General features: G+C 41.8%; 2 protein-coding genes across 2 annotated transcripts in view; one reads left to right on the top strand and one right to left on the bottom strand.

Moving 5' to 3' along the window:
- Positions 1-6,543, top strand: part of cerkl (ceramide kinase-like) — a 193,987-nt gene extending 187,444 nt beyond the window's left edge. The window contains exons 12-13 of the mRNA XM_034186121.1: positions 646-842; positions 5,569-6,543. Of these exons, the coding sequence (XP_034042012.1) occupies positions 646-842; positions 5,569-5,650 (279 nt within the window). The 3' untranslated portion in view covers positions 5,651-6,543. The remainder of the gene's footprint in view (positions 1-645; positions 843-5,568) is intronic.
- A 185-nt stretch (positions 6,544-6,728) lies between these two features.
- itga4 (integrin alpha 4) overlaps positions 6,729-13,821 on the bottom strand; it is a 259,368-nt gene continuing 252,275 nt past the window's right edge. The window contains exons 26-29 of the mRNA XM_034186123.1: positions 7,520-7,645; positions 7,301-7,399; positions 7,107-7,226; positions 6,729-7,039 (exon numbers count right to left, since the gene is read on the bottom strand). Of these exons, the coding sequence (XP_034042014.1) occupies positions 6,938-7,039; positions 7,107-7,226; positions 7,301-7,399; positions 7,520-7,645 (447 nt within the window). The 3' untranslated portion in view covers positions 6,729-6,937. The remainder of the gene's footprint in view (positions 7,040-7,106; positions 7,227-7,300; positions 7,400-7,519; positions 7,646-13,821) is intronic.

Here is a 13,821-nt window from a genome sequence, read left to right as displayed (position 1 = left end):
GAATGGTCCAAAATACCTTCAACCAGAATCCAGACTCTCATTGGAAGCTATAGGAAGCATTTAGAGGCTGTTATTTCTGCAAAAGGAGGATCCACTAAATACTTGTGTATTTTTTCTGTTGGGGTGCCCAAATTTATGCACCTGACTAATTTTGTTTAAAGAAACACACTTTCTATAAATCCTATAAACTTTATTTCACTTCTTAAATATCAGTGTGTTTGTCTGCTATATGATATATTTAACTGAAATTGCTGATCTGATAGGGGGCATGCGTCATGTGTGTAGATGAGATGAGTTCGTATCAGTTTCTGTCAGTGTGTGCATAATGTCTGGAGTTGCCTTGACAACATCAGACTGTAGGGGAGCGAGAGAGAACTGCTCAAACGTCTCAGCAACATCGGAACTGCTCGAAGGCCTTGGCAGTGTAACCAATACTTACCCAAACTTGAAAAATATAGGGTTTGTTTTTCACTGAAGCACAGACTTTGGAATTGATGGGTTCATTCTTGGCTGTGCATAAAAATGCAGAGTGATTGCATTTCAGCACATTTTCAGCCTTGAATAGGTGATTTTCTTTCTTCCAGGAGTAGTGTGCTTAGCAGTAATGTCTAATCTGGCCCCTCCTGTCTGTGTCTCCACCACCAGTTCAGTTACCCTTTTGTGGAGACTCATACAGTGTCAGCAGTAAAGATCCGCCCCCAAGCTGTGGTTGGCTGGTCTGAGGAAGTGAGTGAGAAGGACGGAGTCTCCACAACAAGGTCCATCAACCAATCGGAGAGCTGTGCCTTTCCCTGGAACATTGATGGAGAGCTGGTGCAGATTGCCAATGAAGTGCTTGTTAGGTACAAATCTTGTTTTTAATCATTTCATATTTTAGTTGATTTAAGTAGTTATTATGCTTTGGACAGAGCATAATACTTACTGTGACAGCTTCCTAAATGATGGGTTACATGTTATTATCCCAAATGATGGGTTAAAGGTTATTATATAACGGCTGAGTGGATCCTTGTGATTTGATTGGTGCTTTGTATGTCACATGACATAGATTAATTCATCCCATTTGTGTTGCATTGCATTCAGAGTGAGGCTCGGTTCCATTTAGAGTGCAAATTTGGTTCCATACGTTTGGTACCATTGCACTCTCACGTGCATGCGCACATGCACGGCCTCGTGCACACACACTCACGCATACACAACTGCGCACGAGTATGCGTGCACGAGCGAGCATGCTCGTGCACTCGCATATGTGCCCGTGCACGCGCATACATGCTTGTGCAAACCGTTCAACGAGGCGAAGCTGAGTTGAACGGTTTGTTCCAGCTTTCACCGAATTAAATATTTGTACCATTGAACTCAGAAACATTCATTATTTGTATATTATCCCATTTGATGGGTTACAGGATATTATCCCAAATGATGGGTTAAAGGTTATTATCCCAAATGATGGGTTACATGTTATTATCCCAAATGATGGGTTAAAGGTTATTATCCCAATTGATGGGTAACAGGTCATTATCCCAAATGTTGTATTACAGTTATTATCCCAAATGATGGGTTACATGTTATTATCCCAAATGCTAGATTACAGGTTATTATCCCAAATGATGGGTAACAGGTTATTATCCCAAATGTTGTATTACAGTTATTATCCCAAATGCTGGATTACAGGTTATTATCCCAAATGATGGGTAACAGTTTATTATCCCAATTGATGTGTTAAAGGTTATTATCCCAATTGATGGGTAACAGGTTATTATCCCAATTGATGGGTAACAGGTCATTACCCCAAATGCTAGATTACAGGTTATTATCCCAAATGATGGGTAACAGGTTATTATCCCAAATGTTGTATTACAGTTATTATCCCAAATGCTGGATTACAGGTTATTATCCCAAATGATGGGTAACAGTTTATTATCCCAATTGATGTGTTAAAGGTTATTATCCCAATTGATGTGTTAAAGGTTATTATCCCAATTGATGGGTAACAGGTTATTATCCCAATTGATGGGTTGCAGGTTATGATCCCAATTGATGGGTTGCAGGTTATGATCCCAATTGATGGGTTGCAGGTTATGATCCCAAATGATGGGTTACAGGTTATCCCAATTGATGGGTTAAAGGTTATTATCCCAATTGATGGGTAACAGGACATTATTCTAAATGATGGGTTCCATGTTATTATCCCAAATGATGGGTTACAGGTTATTATACCAAATGTTGGATTATAAGTTATTATCCCAAATGATGGGTAACATGTTATTATCCCAAATGATGGGTTACAGGTTATTATCCCAAATGATGGGTTACAGGTTATCCCAATTGCTGGGTTAAAGATTATTATCCTAATTGATGGGTTAAATGTTATTATCCCAAATGATTGGTTGCAAGGTGTTATCCCAAATGTTGTATTACATGTTATTCTTCCGAATGTTGGATTACAGGTTATTATCCCAACTGATGGGTTACAGGTTATCAATTCAATCAATTTTTTTTTTTTTATATAGCGCCAAATCACAACAAACAGTTGCCCCAAGGCGCTTTATATTGTAAGGCAAGGCCATACAATAATTATGTAAAACCCCAACGGTCAAAACGACCCCCTGTGAGCAAGCACTTGGCTACAGTGGGAAGGAAAAACTCCCTTTTAACAGGAAGAAACCTCCAGCAGAACCAGGCTCAGGGAGGGGCAGTCTTCTGCTGGGACTGGTTGGGGCTGAGGGAGAGAACCAGGAAAAAGACATGCTGTGGAGGGGAGCAGAGATCGATCACTAATGATTAAATGCAGAGTGGTGCATACAGAGCAAAAAGAGAAAGAAACAGTGCATCATGGGAACCCCCCAGCAGTCTAAGTCTATAGCAGCATAACTAAGGGATGGTTCAGGGTCACTGATCCAGCCCTAACTATAAGCTTTAGCAAAAAGGAAAGTTTTAAGCCTAATCTTAAAAGTAGAGAGGGTGTCTGTCTCCCTGATCTGAATTGGGAGCTGGTTCCACAGGAGAGGAGCCTGAAAGCTGAAGGCTCTGCCTCCCATTCTACTCTTACAAACCCTAGGAACTACAAGTAAGCCTGCAGTCTGAGAGCGAAGCGCTCTATTGGGGTGATATGGTACTACGAGGTCCCTAAGATAAGATGGGACCTGATTATTCAAAACCTTATAAGTAAGAAGAAGAATTTTAAATTCTATTCTAGAATTAACAGGAAGCCAATGAAGAGAGGCCAATATGGGTGAGATATGCTCTCTCCTTCTAGTCCCCGTCAGTACTCTAGCTGCAGCATTTTGAATTAACTGAAGGCTTTTCAGGGAACTTTTAGGACAACCTGATAATAATGAATTACAATAGTCCAGCCTAGAGGAAATAAATGCATGAATTAGTTTTTCAGCATCACTCTGAGACAAGACCTTTCTAATTTTAGAGATATTGCGTAAATGCAAAAAGGCAGTCCTACATATTTGTTTAATATGCGCTTTGAATGACATATCCTGATCAAAAATGACTCCAAGATTTCTCACAGTATTACTAGAGGTCAGGGTAATGCCATCCAGAGTAAGGATCTGGTTAGACACCATGTTTCTAAGATTTGTGGGGCCAAGTACAATAACTTCAGTTTTATCTGAGTTTAAAAGCAGGAAATTAGAGGTCAAATGTATCCATGTGTATGTGTCATGTGTCCATTGATTGTTATTTACAGATATACCAAAGCATAGCATTACTTATGTAACCCATCATCTTAGCTTTTATATTTTTTTTATTAATTTAGATCAAGTTTTAGAAATTTGAATTTCAGTTTGAATTAAGGAAGGTCATTTTAGTTTTTGTTTTTATATTTCTTGAATTTGAAATGGCATCAACAAATTCAGTGGTGGGCCCAGCTAACTAAAATGTCAGTTTTGACACTTGCTAATCAGCTAACTGAAACGTTAGCTTTTATAATGCTAAACCAATAAACCACTAAAAAAGTTAGTGGAAGCTACAGCTAATCGCTAACTGCTAACTTTCAGTATTGTCTCCGGTACACGCTCATCTACTGACAAGCTGGTTTTGAGTTTAAGCACCGCCAACGCTTCTGATTCGAATAAAAGATGATCTCAAACCCAGTGCAACCAACTAGTCAGCGCTTCTGTCTTTGTGTGCCCTGCCCACTGCTGTAAGGAAGCATCATTTACATTCACAGCATGCAGTGGTCCAGATGTGAGGCGGACGTCCTGAAAAGGAAAGCAGGTTTGACTTATGGTTTTGATTTCTAAATCAAACTAATCCAGATAGTTTAACTACATTAATGTCAACTCTGACATTTTTACAAAGTGAAAATATAATACATATATTTTAATTTTAAAATAATGCACTAATTCTGAAGTTTTGAACATTCACACACACACAGATGCCAAAAGGCATTATGGGTAAAATGAGCCTCCCCTTATCACTGATTGGTTGATGAAAAACCAACACAGAAGTGACTGTAACACGTGTTGGCTTTTACAAATAATGTGTACCTATAGCAGACTAAATTAGTGGAACTAACTTTAGCTAATTGGTCCGCTGATGGTTTTTGAAGTTATCTGAAAAGCTGATCCGCTAACAAAAAAGTTAGCTTTGCTGATTAGCAGTTAGCAGAACTGTGCCCACCACTGAAAAATTAAAATGTGCGAAATTCCAAGTGTTCCAATACTTTTGGAGGGCACAGTATCCTAACCTTATGATGAGTGCAAAATGAGTGTGATATTATTACTGTTTTGTTTAAGAAGGTTTCATTTTCACTGTTGCTGCACTTTGTGTCAAATCATAGTCATATCATATATCATATTGATAGAGATATAATATTTGGCTTCAATATTGATATACAATAATTTGTCCATATTGTACAGCCCTACTGTCAACTAGCTGAAAACTTTGAACATTAATTTACATCTACATTTAAAAAATGCTTGAAGTGGCAGGGGGTTAAGAGGGCTGTAGTTAAGCCAGAAGCTGAATGTTTTAGCCATGCTAATGCTCCCCAGAAGCATTTACTGAAAATAAAATCTGAAGGACCTAAAAGAGATGAGAGGTGAGATGCTGAAGAGCTTCACTTGTTCATGTCTGCGACATATACATATTAGGATGGAACCTTTACGCCAAGTTTCAGCTTCACTGGCTCAGCAGGTTCAGAGAAGATGTTTACTCACCCTGCCGTCACTGATGCTGACAGACAGGTGACCACTGGACCAGCTGAGCTAAAAATAGACCACAGCACGTCCACACGGTCCACGTGTCATAGTGCTGACAGTACATCATAAAGCAGCTTGTGTCACCGTCTCATTCCACGTATATCAGAAACAAAGTGCTCGTCCTTCTCTGTCTGCATGACCTTTGACCCAGCACAGTTAGGATCCATGGTTCTGGTACTGTGTGTTTGCTCAATGCAGCAGACTGTTTTTCTAAAAGACAAATAACGTGTGAGTTGAGAGGAATCTAGAAAACCTTGTGTGTGTGTGTGTGTGTGTGTGTGTGTGTGTGTGTGTGTGTGTGTGTACGTGTGCGCACGCGTGTGCATATGGTGTGTGCATGCATGTGTGTCACCCCCAGGGTTCACCCCGGGCTCATCACGCTGTACGGTGAGGACGTGGACGAATGGGAGGAGCCAGCCATCTCCTGCAGCTGCATCTGAAACCAGGAGGGGGCAGCAGTGGGAACGTGACCTCACTGCAAAAACTACAGTGATGCAAAGTTTAAAAGTTCAAAAGCTTTGGAACTTTTCAAACTTTGAGCTCATGTTTTGCTCATGTTTTATGCTGAAGATTTAAATGTTGATATATTTGTGTATCTTATCCACTTCAGTTCCAGTTAACTCCGATTGATCGTGGGCTGTATGGATTATAGATTGATTATTGATTGATGAGAGTTTGATGCACACTAAAAGGATTTATAGGGTGTCTCAAAAAATCTATCCAAAAGTACTCTGGAATCTGAATACCAGGAAATGGTTTTACTGGGAAATAATGGTGTTTTTCTCATTTCAGGAACCCTAAAGTTTGTTCTGCAAAACATTAAAGTCCAGGAAAAAAGCTGCAGTTGACCCTAATTCAGAGAACAAAATCGAGTTCTGTGCAACACATCCTGAGGCCTGACTTACATCTCTTTCCACACAAAATTGAGTCTCAGAGCAAACTAACTCCCCAGCAAATGATGAGACATGAATTTGCTCAGTGGTTTCCTGGAAAACTGGAGATGGATCATTTGTTTCTTAGGAAGCTTCAGACGAGGAGGTTACATCGGTCATGTGGTGCAAAAGATAAAGGGTTAAAACATCTAAAAGGAAAGACTGAACTAAAAACTGCATTGGGGAGAAAAATTGCAGAAAATGTCTGATCATATTGATTGGTTTTTCTGTGCTGTCAAAATACTTTTGGGTACTTTTTTTTTTTGAGACACCCTACATATTTTGAGAAGTGAGCGCCACCTGTAGGTAATGAGTTGTACCTCACATTGTTTTTGGCTGCATTCAGATCAGATGTTTCAAATTTATGAAATTAGCGCCCCCCAGTGGTCCAGCTGTATCAAGTCAAAAATTTGATTTCAGTGCCCAGAAGAGTCATTTATTAAACATTAAACAAAAATCTCTTCAAACTTTGACTCTGTCAGTGCTGCTGCACAAGATACAACTTAGACAAGTGGTTCTGGACTTGGTTCCAGTTCTGGACCTGGGTCACGTACTGTTCCTGCTCTGTAAGGTGTGCTCAGCCAATCAGGAGCTGGGGGACACCAGAGGGAATCAGCTGTGGGCGGAGCTGGGTTTTATCTTAATAGAATATTCTAGTTTTCCCTGCAGAACAAAATGTCTCATTTGTTATCTAGTACCACCACATGGCATGTTTGCAGTCACAGTGTGTCTCCTGGGGTCCACATCAGGGTGTATCCCCCCCACTCAGGTGGAGGTTAGAGGTCATGGTCCAGGTTAGGACGTGCTCTCTGTCCTCTGGTGTTTAGGAACATAGTCCCAGCTGTCCCTGCTGAAGTCCTCGTCCTTCGCCTGGAAGTCCCGCTTAAAGAATCCAGCCTGAGACAGACAACAGGGTCAGTACTACAGTCAGTACTCTGGGGTACTGTAGTACTGCAGTATTTACCTTCCACAGACACCAGACGAGCGCAGCCAGAATCAACAGACCCAAAACTAAACTCAGCACGATCATGAAGATTTTGACAGACGCTGAGGGCTTCTGGGTAACGCGAGCCTCAACCACCACCTGGAAACCAACCAATCAGAAGACATTAAGATTTGATGACAAACTGAGTGGAAGTTTTTGTTTCTCTTGTTTACTGTTGCTGCAGACGGCTTCTGGATGATGGTGGTGAGAGGATCATTAGTGGGAAATGACATCACTGCTGAACTCTCCAATAACATGACAGCACGCCGGCCCTGAAAGACACACAGACAGAGACACACACAGACAGACAAAGACACAGACAGATAGACAGACAGTCAGGCCTGTGTGTGTCTGTGAGCACGTGATGCTGCTACGGTCTGTAGGTTTGGTACCGGAGCTTGCAGTAGGACCGCCGGGTTCACTCCGACCTCCAGCTGGATGGTGACTTCTCTCCCTGCCTCCAGGTTACCAAGGCGACACACCAACCACTCACAGAGCTCGTCAGCACGTCCACAGAACTACACACACAGCATCACGTCAGTCACTGTGACATCATCACCACGGGGCGTGGCAGCAGCTCTGTAGTCCAGAGTGAGACGTCTCATCATAAACCACCAACACGGGCTTCCAATTCCACAAAATGTTACCTTGGAAAAAAGTCCTGTTAAAAGCCACTTTTTAGAAACTAACTTAGATGTGATCAAATGTCAGGAGGATGGATTTACTTCATGCACTTGAATCAAAGTTTTTATTATTATTTTTCAGTAAACTTTCACAGAACATTGCTTCTCTCTGATGTGCACAATTTGTCATTTTAATTGATGGTGTGTTCCCCAAGGAAATATGTGACTTTGAGAAAAACATTATTTTGGATTTCTCTTCATTCAAGACTAGTTTGACTTTCTCCAGACGGTTCTGCACCACATCAAAAGTGGACTGCAGAAATTCAAATGCCCGAGTTTATACAATAGATTACAGCGTCATCTGCGTAAAGACGATAGGAGGCGTTTGATAGTTTTGCACACAGGCCAGTAGTATGAACTGTGAACAAAACAGGTCCTAAAATTGAGCCTTGAGGGACATCTTTGTTAGCATCGAGGAAGGTGGAACTAACACCAACCATCTGAACACACTGGGTCCTACTTGGCAGATACTCTACAAACAAAGAGACACCATGTGTAGAGACAGCGTGTTTGTCTAACAGCAGACTGTGATCCATGGTGCCAAATGCCTTCGAAAGATCCAGACACAGTGCAACACAGAACCTTTTAGAATCCAGTGCCTCAAACACATCATTTAAAACTTTTAGAACAGCAGTAACAGTGCTGTTTCCTGAAACCAGCCTGAAGAGGGTTTAAAATATTGTTGGTTTCTAAAAAGTCTTTCAATTGATCACAAACCAACTTTTCAAATAGTTTTGCCAAAATGCAGAATTTGGAAATAGGCCTGTAATTATTCACATTTGAAAGTTTGCCTCCTTTCAGCAGTGGGACGACAAAAGCAGATTTTGTTTGTTCGTATTTAGGTTCAGATTAAAATGAGAGAGAGAAAGTGAGAGGCTCAGCAATCAGATCTGCAGCCAACTTTAGAAAAAGGCAAAGGCTGTTCGCCCAACCGTTGGGCAGATAAATATAATATCTTATTCGCCCAACCATGATCGTGTATTTGACATGTTTTGTGCATCTAAACTATGTTTTTTACACCACGTTTTAAGGCTCTATTGCAGCGTGTGTTTGACGTTTAACGGCGTCGTCTTTAATCGCTGCAAAAACACCGCAATGGATGAAAACAGACAAACTTCATAAGCATTTTGAACGGAAGCCTTTTAACGACGACAAAACAGTGTTTGAACAAAATGCTGCTTGTTGCCTGTAAGATGGTGTTAGTTTGACACTGTTCCCTGGGTGTGATGAGCCAAACAGAACCACTTCGCGCCCCTCCGGGGGCTGCAAACCCTCCCGCAGCCTGCGAGAAAATATCTGCCTTTTTTCCCTCCCGCGTTGAAACCAGAAGTGAGCTTACAAGCGCACTCATTGGTCGGTTGTGGTTGGGCGTATATGCTCACGTATGTACTTTATTGACCCAGTGGTTGGGCGTATATCAATCAATCAATCAATTTTTTTTTTTATATAGCGCCAAATCACAACAAACAGTTGCCCCAAGGCGCTTTATATTGTAAGGCAAGGCCATACAATAATTATGTAAAACCCCAACGGTCAAAACGACCCCCTGTGAGCAAGCACTTGGCAACAGTGGGAAGGAAAAACTCCCTTTTAACAGGAAGAAACCTCCAGCAGAACCAGGCTCAGGGAGGGGCAGTCTTCTGCTGGGACTGGTTGGGGCTGAGGGAGAGAACCAGGAAAAAGACATGCTGTGGAGGGGAGCAGAGATCAATCACTAATGATTAAATGCAGAGTGGTGCATACAGAGCAAAAAGAGAAAGAAACAGTGCATCATGGGAACCCCCCAGCAGTCTACGTCTATAGCAGCATAACTAAGGGATGGTTCAGGGTCACCTGATCCAGCCATAACTATAAGCTTTAGCAAAAAGGAAAGTTTTAAGCCTAATCTTAAAAGTAGAGAGGGTGTCTGTCTCCCTGATCTGAATTGGGAGCTGGTTCCACAGGAGAGGAGCCTGAAAGCTGAAGGCTCTGCCTCCCAATCTACTCTTACAAACCCTAGGAACTACAAGTAAGCCTGCAGTCTGAGAGCGAAGCGCTCTATTGGGGTGATATGGTACTACGAGGTCCCTAAGATAAGATGGGACCTGATTATTCAAAACCTTATAAGTAAGAAGAAGAATTTTAAATTCTATTCTAGAATTAACAGGAAGCCAATGAAGAGAGGCCAATATGGGTGAGATATGCTCTCTCCTTCTAGTCCCTGTCAGTACTCTAGCTGCAGCATTTTGAATTAACTGAAGGCTTTTCAGGGAACTCTTAGGACAACCTGATAATAATGAATTACAATAGTCCAGCCTAGAGGAAATAAATGCATGAATTAGTTTTTCAGCATCACTCTGAGACAAGACCTTTCTAATTTTAGAGATATTGCGTAAATGCAAAAAAGCAGTCCTACATATTTGTTTAATATGCGCATTGAATGACATATCCTGATCAAAAATGACTCCAAGATTTCTCACAGTATTACTAGAGGTCAGGGTAATGCCATCCAGAGTAAGGATCTGGTTAGACACCATGTTTCTAAGATTTGTGGGGCCAAGTACAATAACTTCAGTTTTATCTGAGTTTAAAAGCAGGAAATTAGAGGTCATCCATGTCTTTATGTCTGTAAGACAATCCTGCAGTTTAACTAATTGGTGTGTGTCCTCTGGCTTCATGGATAGATAAAGCTGGGTATCGTTCTGCGTAACAATGAAAATTTAAGCAATACCGTCTAATAATACTGCCTAAGGGAAGCATGTATAAAGTGAATAAAATTGGTCCTAGCACAGAACCTTGTGGAACTCCATAATTAACTTTAGTCTGTGAAGAAGATTCCCCATTTACATGAACAAATTGTAATCTATTAGATAAATATGATTCAAACCACCGCAGCGCAGTGCCTTTAATACCTATGACATGCTCTAATCTCTGTAATAAAATTTTATGGTCAACAGTATCAAAAGCAGCACTGAGGTCTAACAGAACAAGCACAGAGATGAGTCCACTGTCCGAGGCCATAAGAAGATCATTTGTAACCTTCACTAATGCTGTTTCTGTACTATGATGAATTCTAAAACCTGACTGAAACTCTTCAAATAGACCATTCCTCTGCAGATGATCAGTTAGCTGTTTTACAACTACCCTTTCAAGAATGTTTGAGAGAAAAGGAAGGTTGGAGATTGGCCTATAATTAGCTAAGATAGCTGGGTCAACTGATGGCTTTTTAAGTAATGGTTTAATTACTGCCACCTTAAAAGCCTGTGGTACATAGCCAACTAACAAAGATAGATTGATCATATTTAAGATCGAAGCATTAAATAATGGTAGGGCTTCCTTGAGCAGCCTGGTAGGAATGGGGTCTAATAAACATGTTGATGGTTTGGATGAAGTAACTAATGAAAATAACTCAGACAGGACAATCGGAGAGAAAGAGTCTAACCAAATACCGGCATCACTGAAAGCAGCCAAAGATAACGATACGTCTTTGGGATGGTTATGAGTAATTTTTTTTTCTAATAGTTAAAAGTTTGTTAGCAAAGAAAGTCATGAAGTCATTACTAGTTAAAGTTAATGGAATACTCAGCTCAATAGAGCTCTGACTCTTTGTCAGCCTGGCTACAGTGCTGAAAAGAAACCTGGGGTTGTTCTTATTTTCTTCAATTAGTGATGAGTAGAAAGATGTCCTAGCTTTACGGAGGGCTTTTTTATAGAGCAACAGACTCTTTTTCCAGGCTAAGTGAAGATCTTCTAAATTAGTGAGACGCCATTTCCTCTCCAACTTACGGGTTATCTGCTTTAAGCTACGAGTTTGTGAGTTATACCACGGAGGTCAGGCACTTCTGATTTAAGCTCTCTTTTCATGAGGAGCTACAGCATCCAAAGTATATGCTCACGTATGTACTTTATTGACCCAGTGGTTGGGCGTATATGCTCACGTATGTACTTACTGACCCAGTGGTTGGGCGTATATGCTCACGTATGTACTTTACTGACCCAGTGGTTGGGCGTATATGCTCACGTATGTACTTTACTGACCCAGTGGTTGGGCGTATATGCTCACGTATGTACTTTACTGACCCAGTGGTTGGGCGTATATGCTCACGTATGTACTTTATTGACCCAGTGGTTGGGCGTATAATGCTCACGTATGTACTTTACTGACCCAGTGGTTGGCGTATATGCTCACATATGTACTTTACTGACCCAGTGGTTGGCGTATATGCTCACGTATGTACTTTACTGACCCAGTGGTTGGGCGTATATGCTCACGTATGTACTTTACTGACCCAGTGGTTGGGCGTATATGCTCACGTATGTACTTTACTGACCCAGTGGTTGGGCGTATATGCTCACGTATGTACTTTATTGACCCAGTGGTTGGGCGTATATGCTCACGTATGTACTTTACTGACCCAGTGGTTGGGCGTATATGCTCACGTATGTACTTTACTGACCCAGTGGTTGGGCGTATATGCTCACGTATGTACTTTATTGACCCAGTGGTTGGGCGTATATGCTCACGTATGTACTTTATTGACCCAGTGGTTGGGCGTATATGCTCACGTATGTACTTTATTGACCCAGTGGTTGGGCGTATATGCTCACGTATGTACTTTACTGACCCAGTGGTTGGGCGTATATGTTCACGTATGTACTTTATTGACCCAGTGGTTGGGCGTATATGCTCACGTATGTACTTTATTGACCCAGTGGTTGGGCGTATATGCTCACGTATGTACTTTAATTGACCCAGTGGTTGGGCGTATATGCTCACGTATGTACTTTACTGACCCAGTGGTTGGGCGTATATGCTCACGTATGTACTTTACTGACCCAGTGGTTGGGCGTATATGTTCACGTATGTACTTTATTGACCCAGTGGTTGGGCGTATATGCTCACGTATGTACTTTACTGATCCAGTGGTTGGGCGTATATGCTCACGTATGTACTTTACTGACCCAGTGGTTGGGCGTATATGCTCACGTATGTACTTTACTTGACCCAGTGGTTGGGCGTATATGCTCACGTATGTACTTTATTGACCCAGTGGTTGGGCGTATATGCTCACGTATGTACTTTACTGACCCAGTGGTTGGGCGTATATGCTCACGTATGTACTTTATTGACCCAGTGGTTGGGCGTATATGCTCACGTATGTACTTTACTGACCCAGTGGTTGGGCGTATATGCTCACGTATGTACTTTACTGACCCAGTGGTTGGGCGTATATGTTCACGTATGTACTTTATTGACCCAGTGGTTGGGCGTATATGCTCACGTATGTACTTTATTGACCCGTGGTTGGGCGTATATGCTCACGTATGTACTTTATTGACCCAGTGGTTGGGCGTATATGCTCACGTATGTACTTTACTGACCCAGTGGTTGGGCGTATATGCTCACGTATGTACTTTACTGACCCAGTGGTTGGGCGTATATGCTCACGTATGTACTTTACTGACCCAGTGGTTGGGCGTATATGCTCACGTATGTACTTTACTGACCCAGTGGTTGGGCGTATATGCTCACGTATGTACTTTGTGACCCAGTGGTTGGGCGTATATGCTCACGTATGTACTTTACTGACCCAGTGGTTGGGCGTATATGCTCACGTATGTACTTTACTGACCCAGTGGTTGGGCGTATATGCTCACGTATGTACTTTATTGACCCAGTGGTTGGGCGTATATGCTCACGTATGTACTTTACTGACCCAGTGGTTGGGCGTATATGCTCACGTATGTACTTTATTGACCCAGTGGTTGGGCGTATATGCTCACGTATGTACTTTATTGACCCAGTGGTTGGGCGTATATGCTCACGTATGTACTTTACTGACCCAGTGGTTGGGCGTATATGCTCACGTATGTACTTTACTGACCCAGTGGTTGGGCGTATATGCTCACGTATGTACTTTATTGACCCAGTGGTTGGGCGTATATGCTCACGTATGTACTTTACTGACCCAGTGGTTGGGCGTATATGCTCACGTATGTACTTTACTGACCCAGTGGTTGGGCGTATATGT

This window comes from Thalassophryne amazonica, chromosome 14, assembly GCF_902500255.1.
Source record: "Thalassophryne amazonica chromosome 14, fThaAma1.1, whole genome shotgun sequence".
NCBI classification, from domain to species: Eukaryota; Metazoa; Chordata; class Actinopteri; order Batrachoidiformes; family Batrachoididae; genus Thalassophryne; species Thalassophryne amazonica.
The sequence above is the reverse complement of the archived record's forward strand: the minus strand, read 5'-3'. Positions and strand labels throughout refer to the sequence as shown.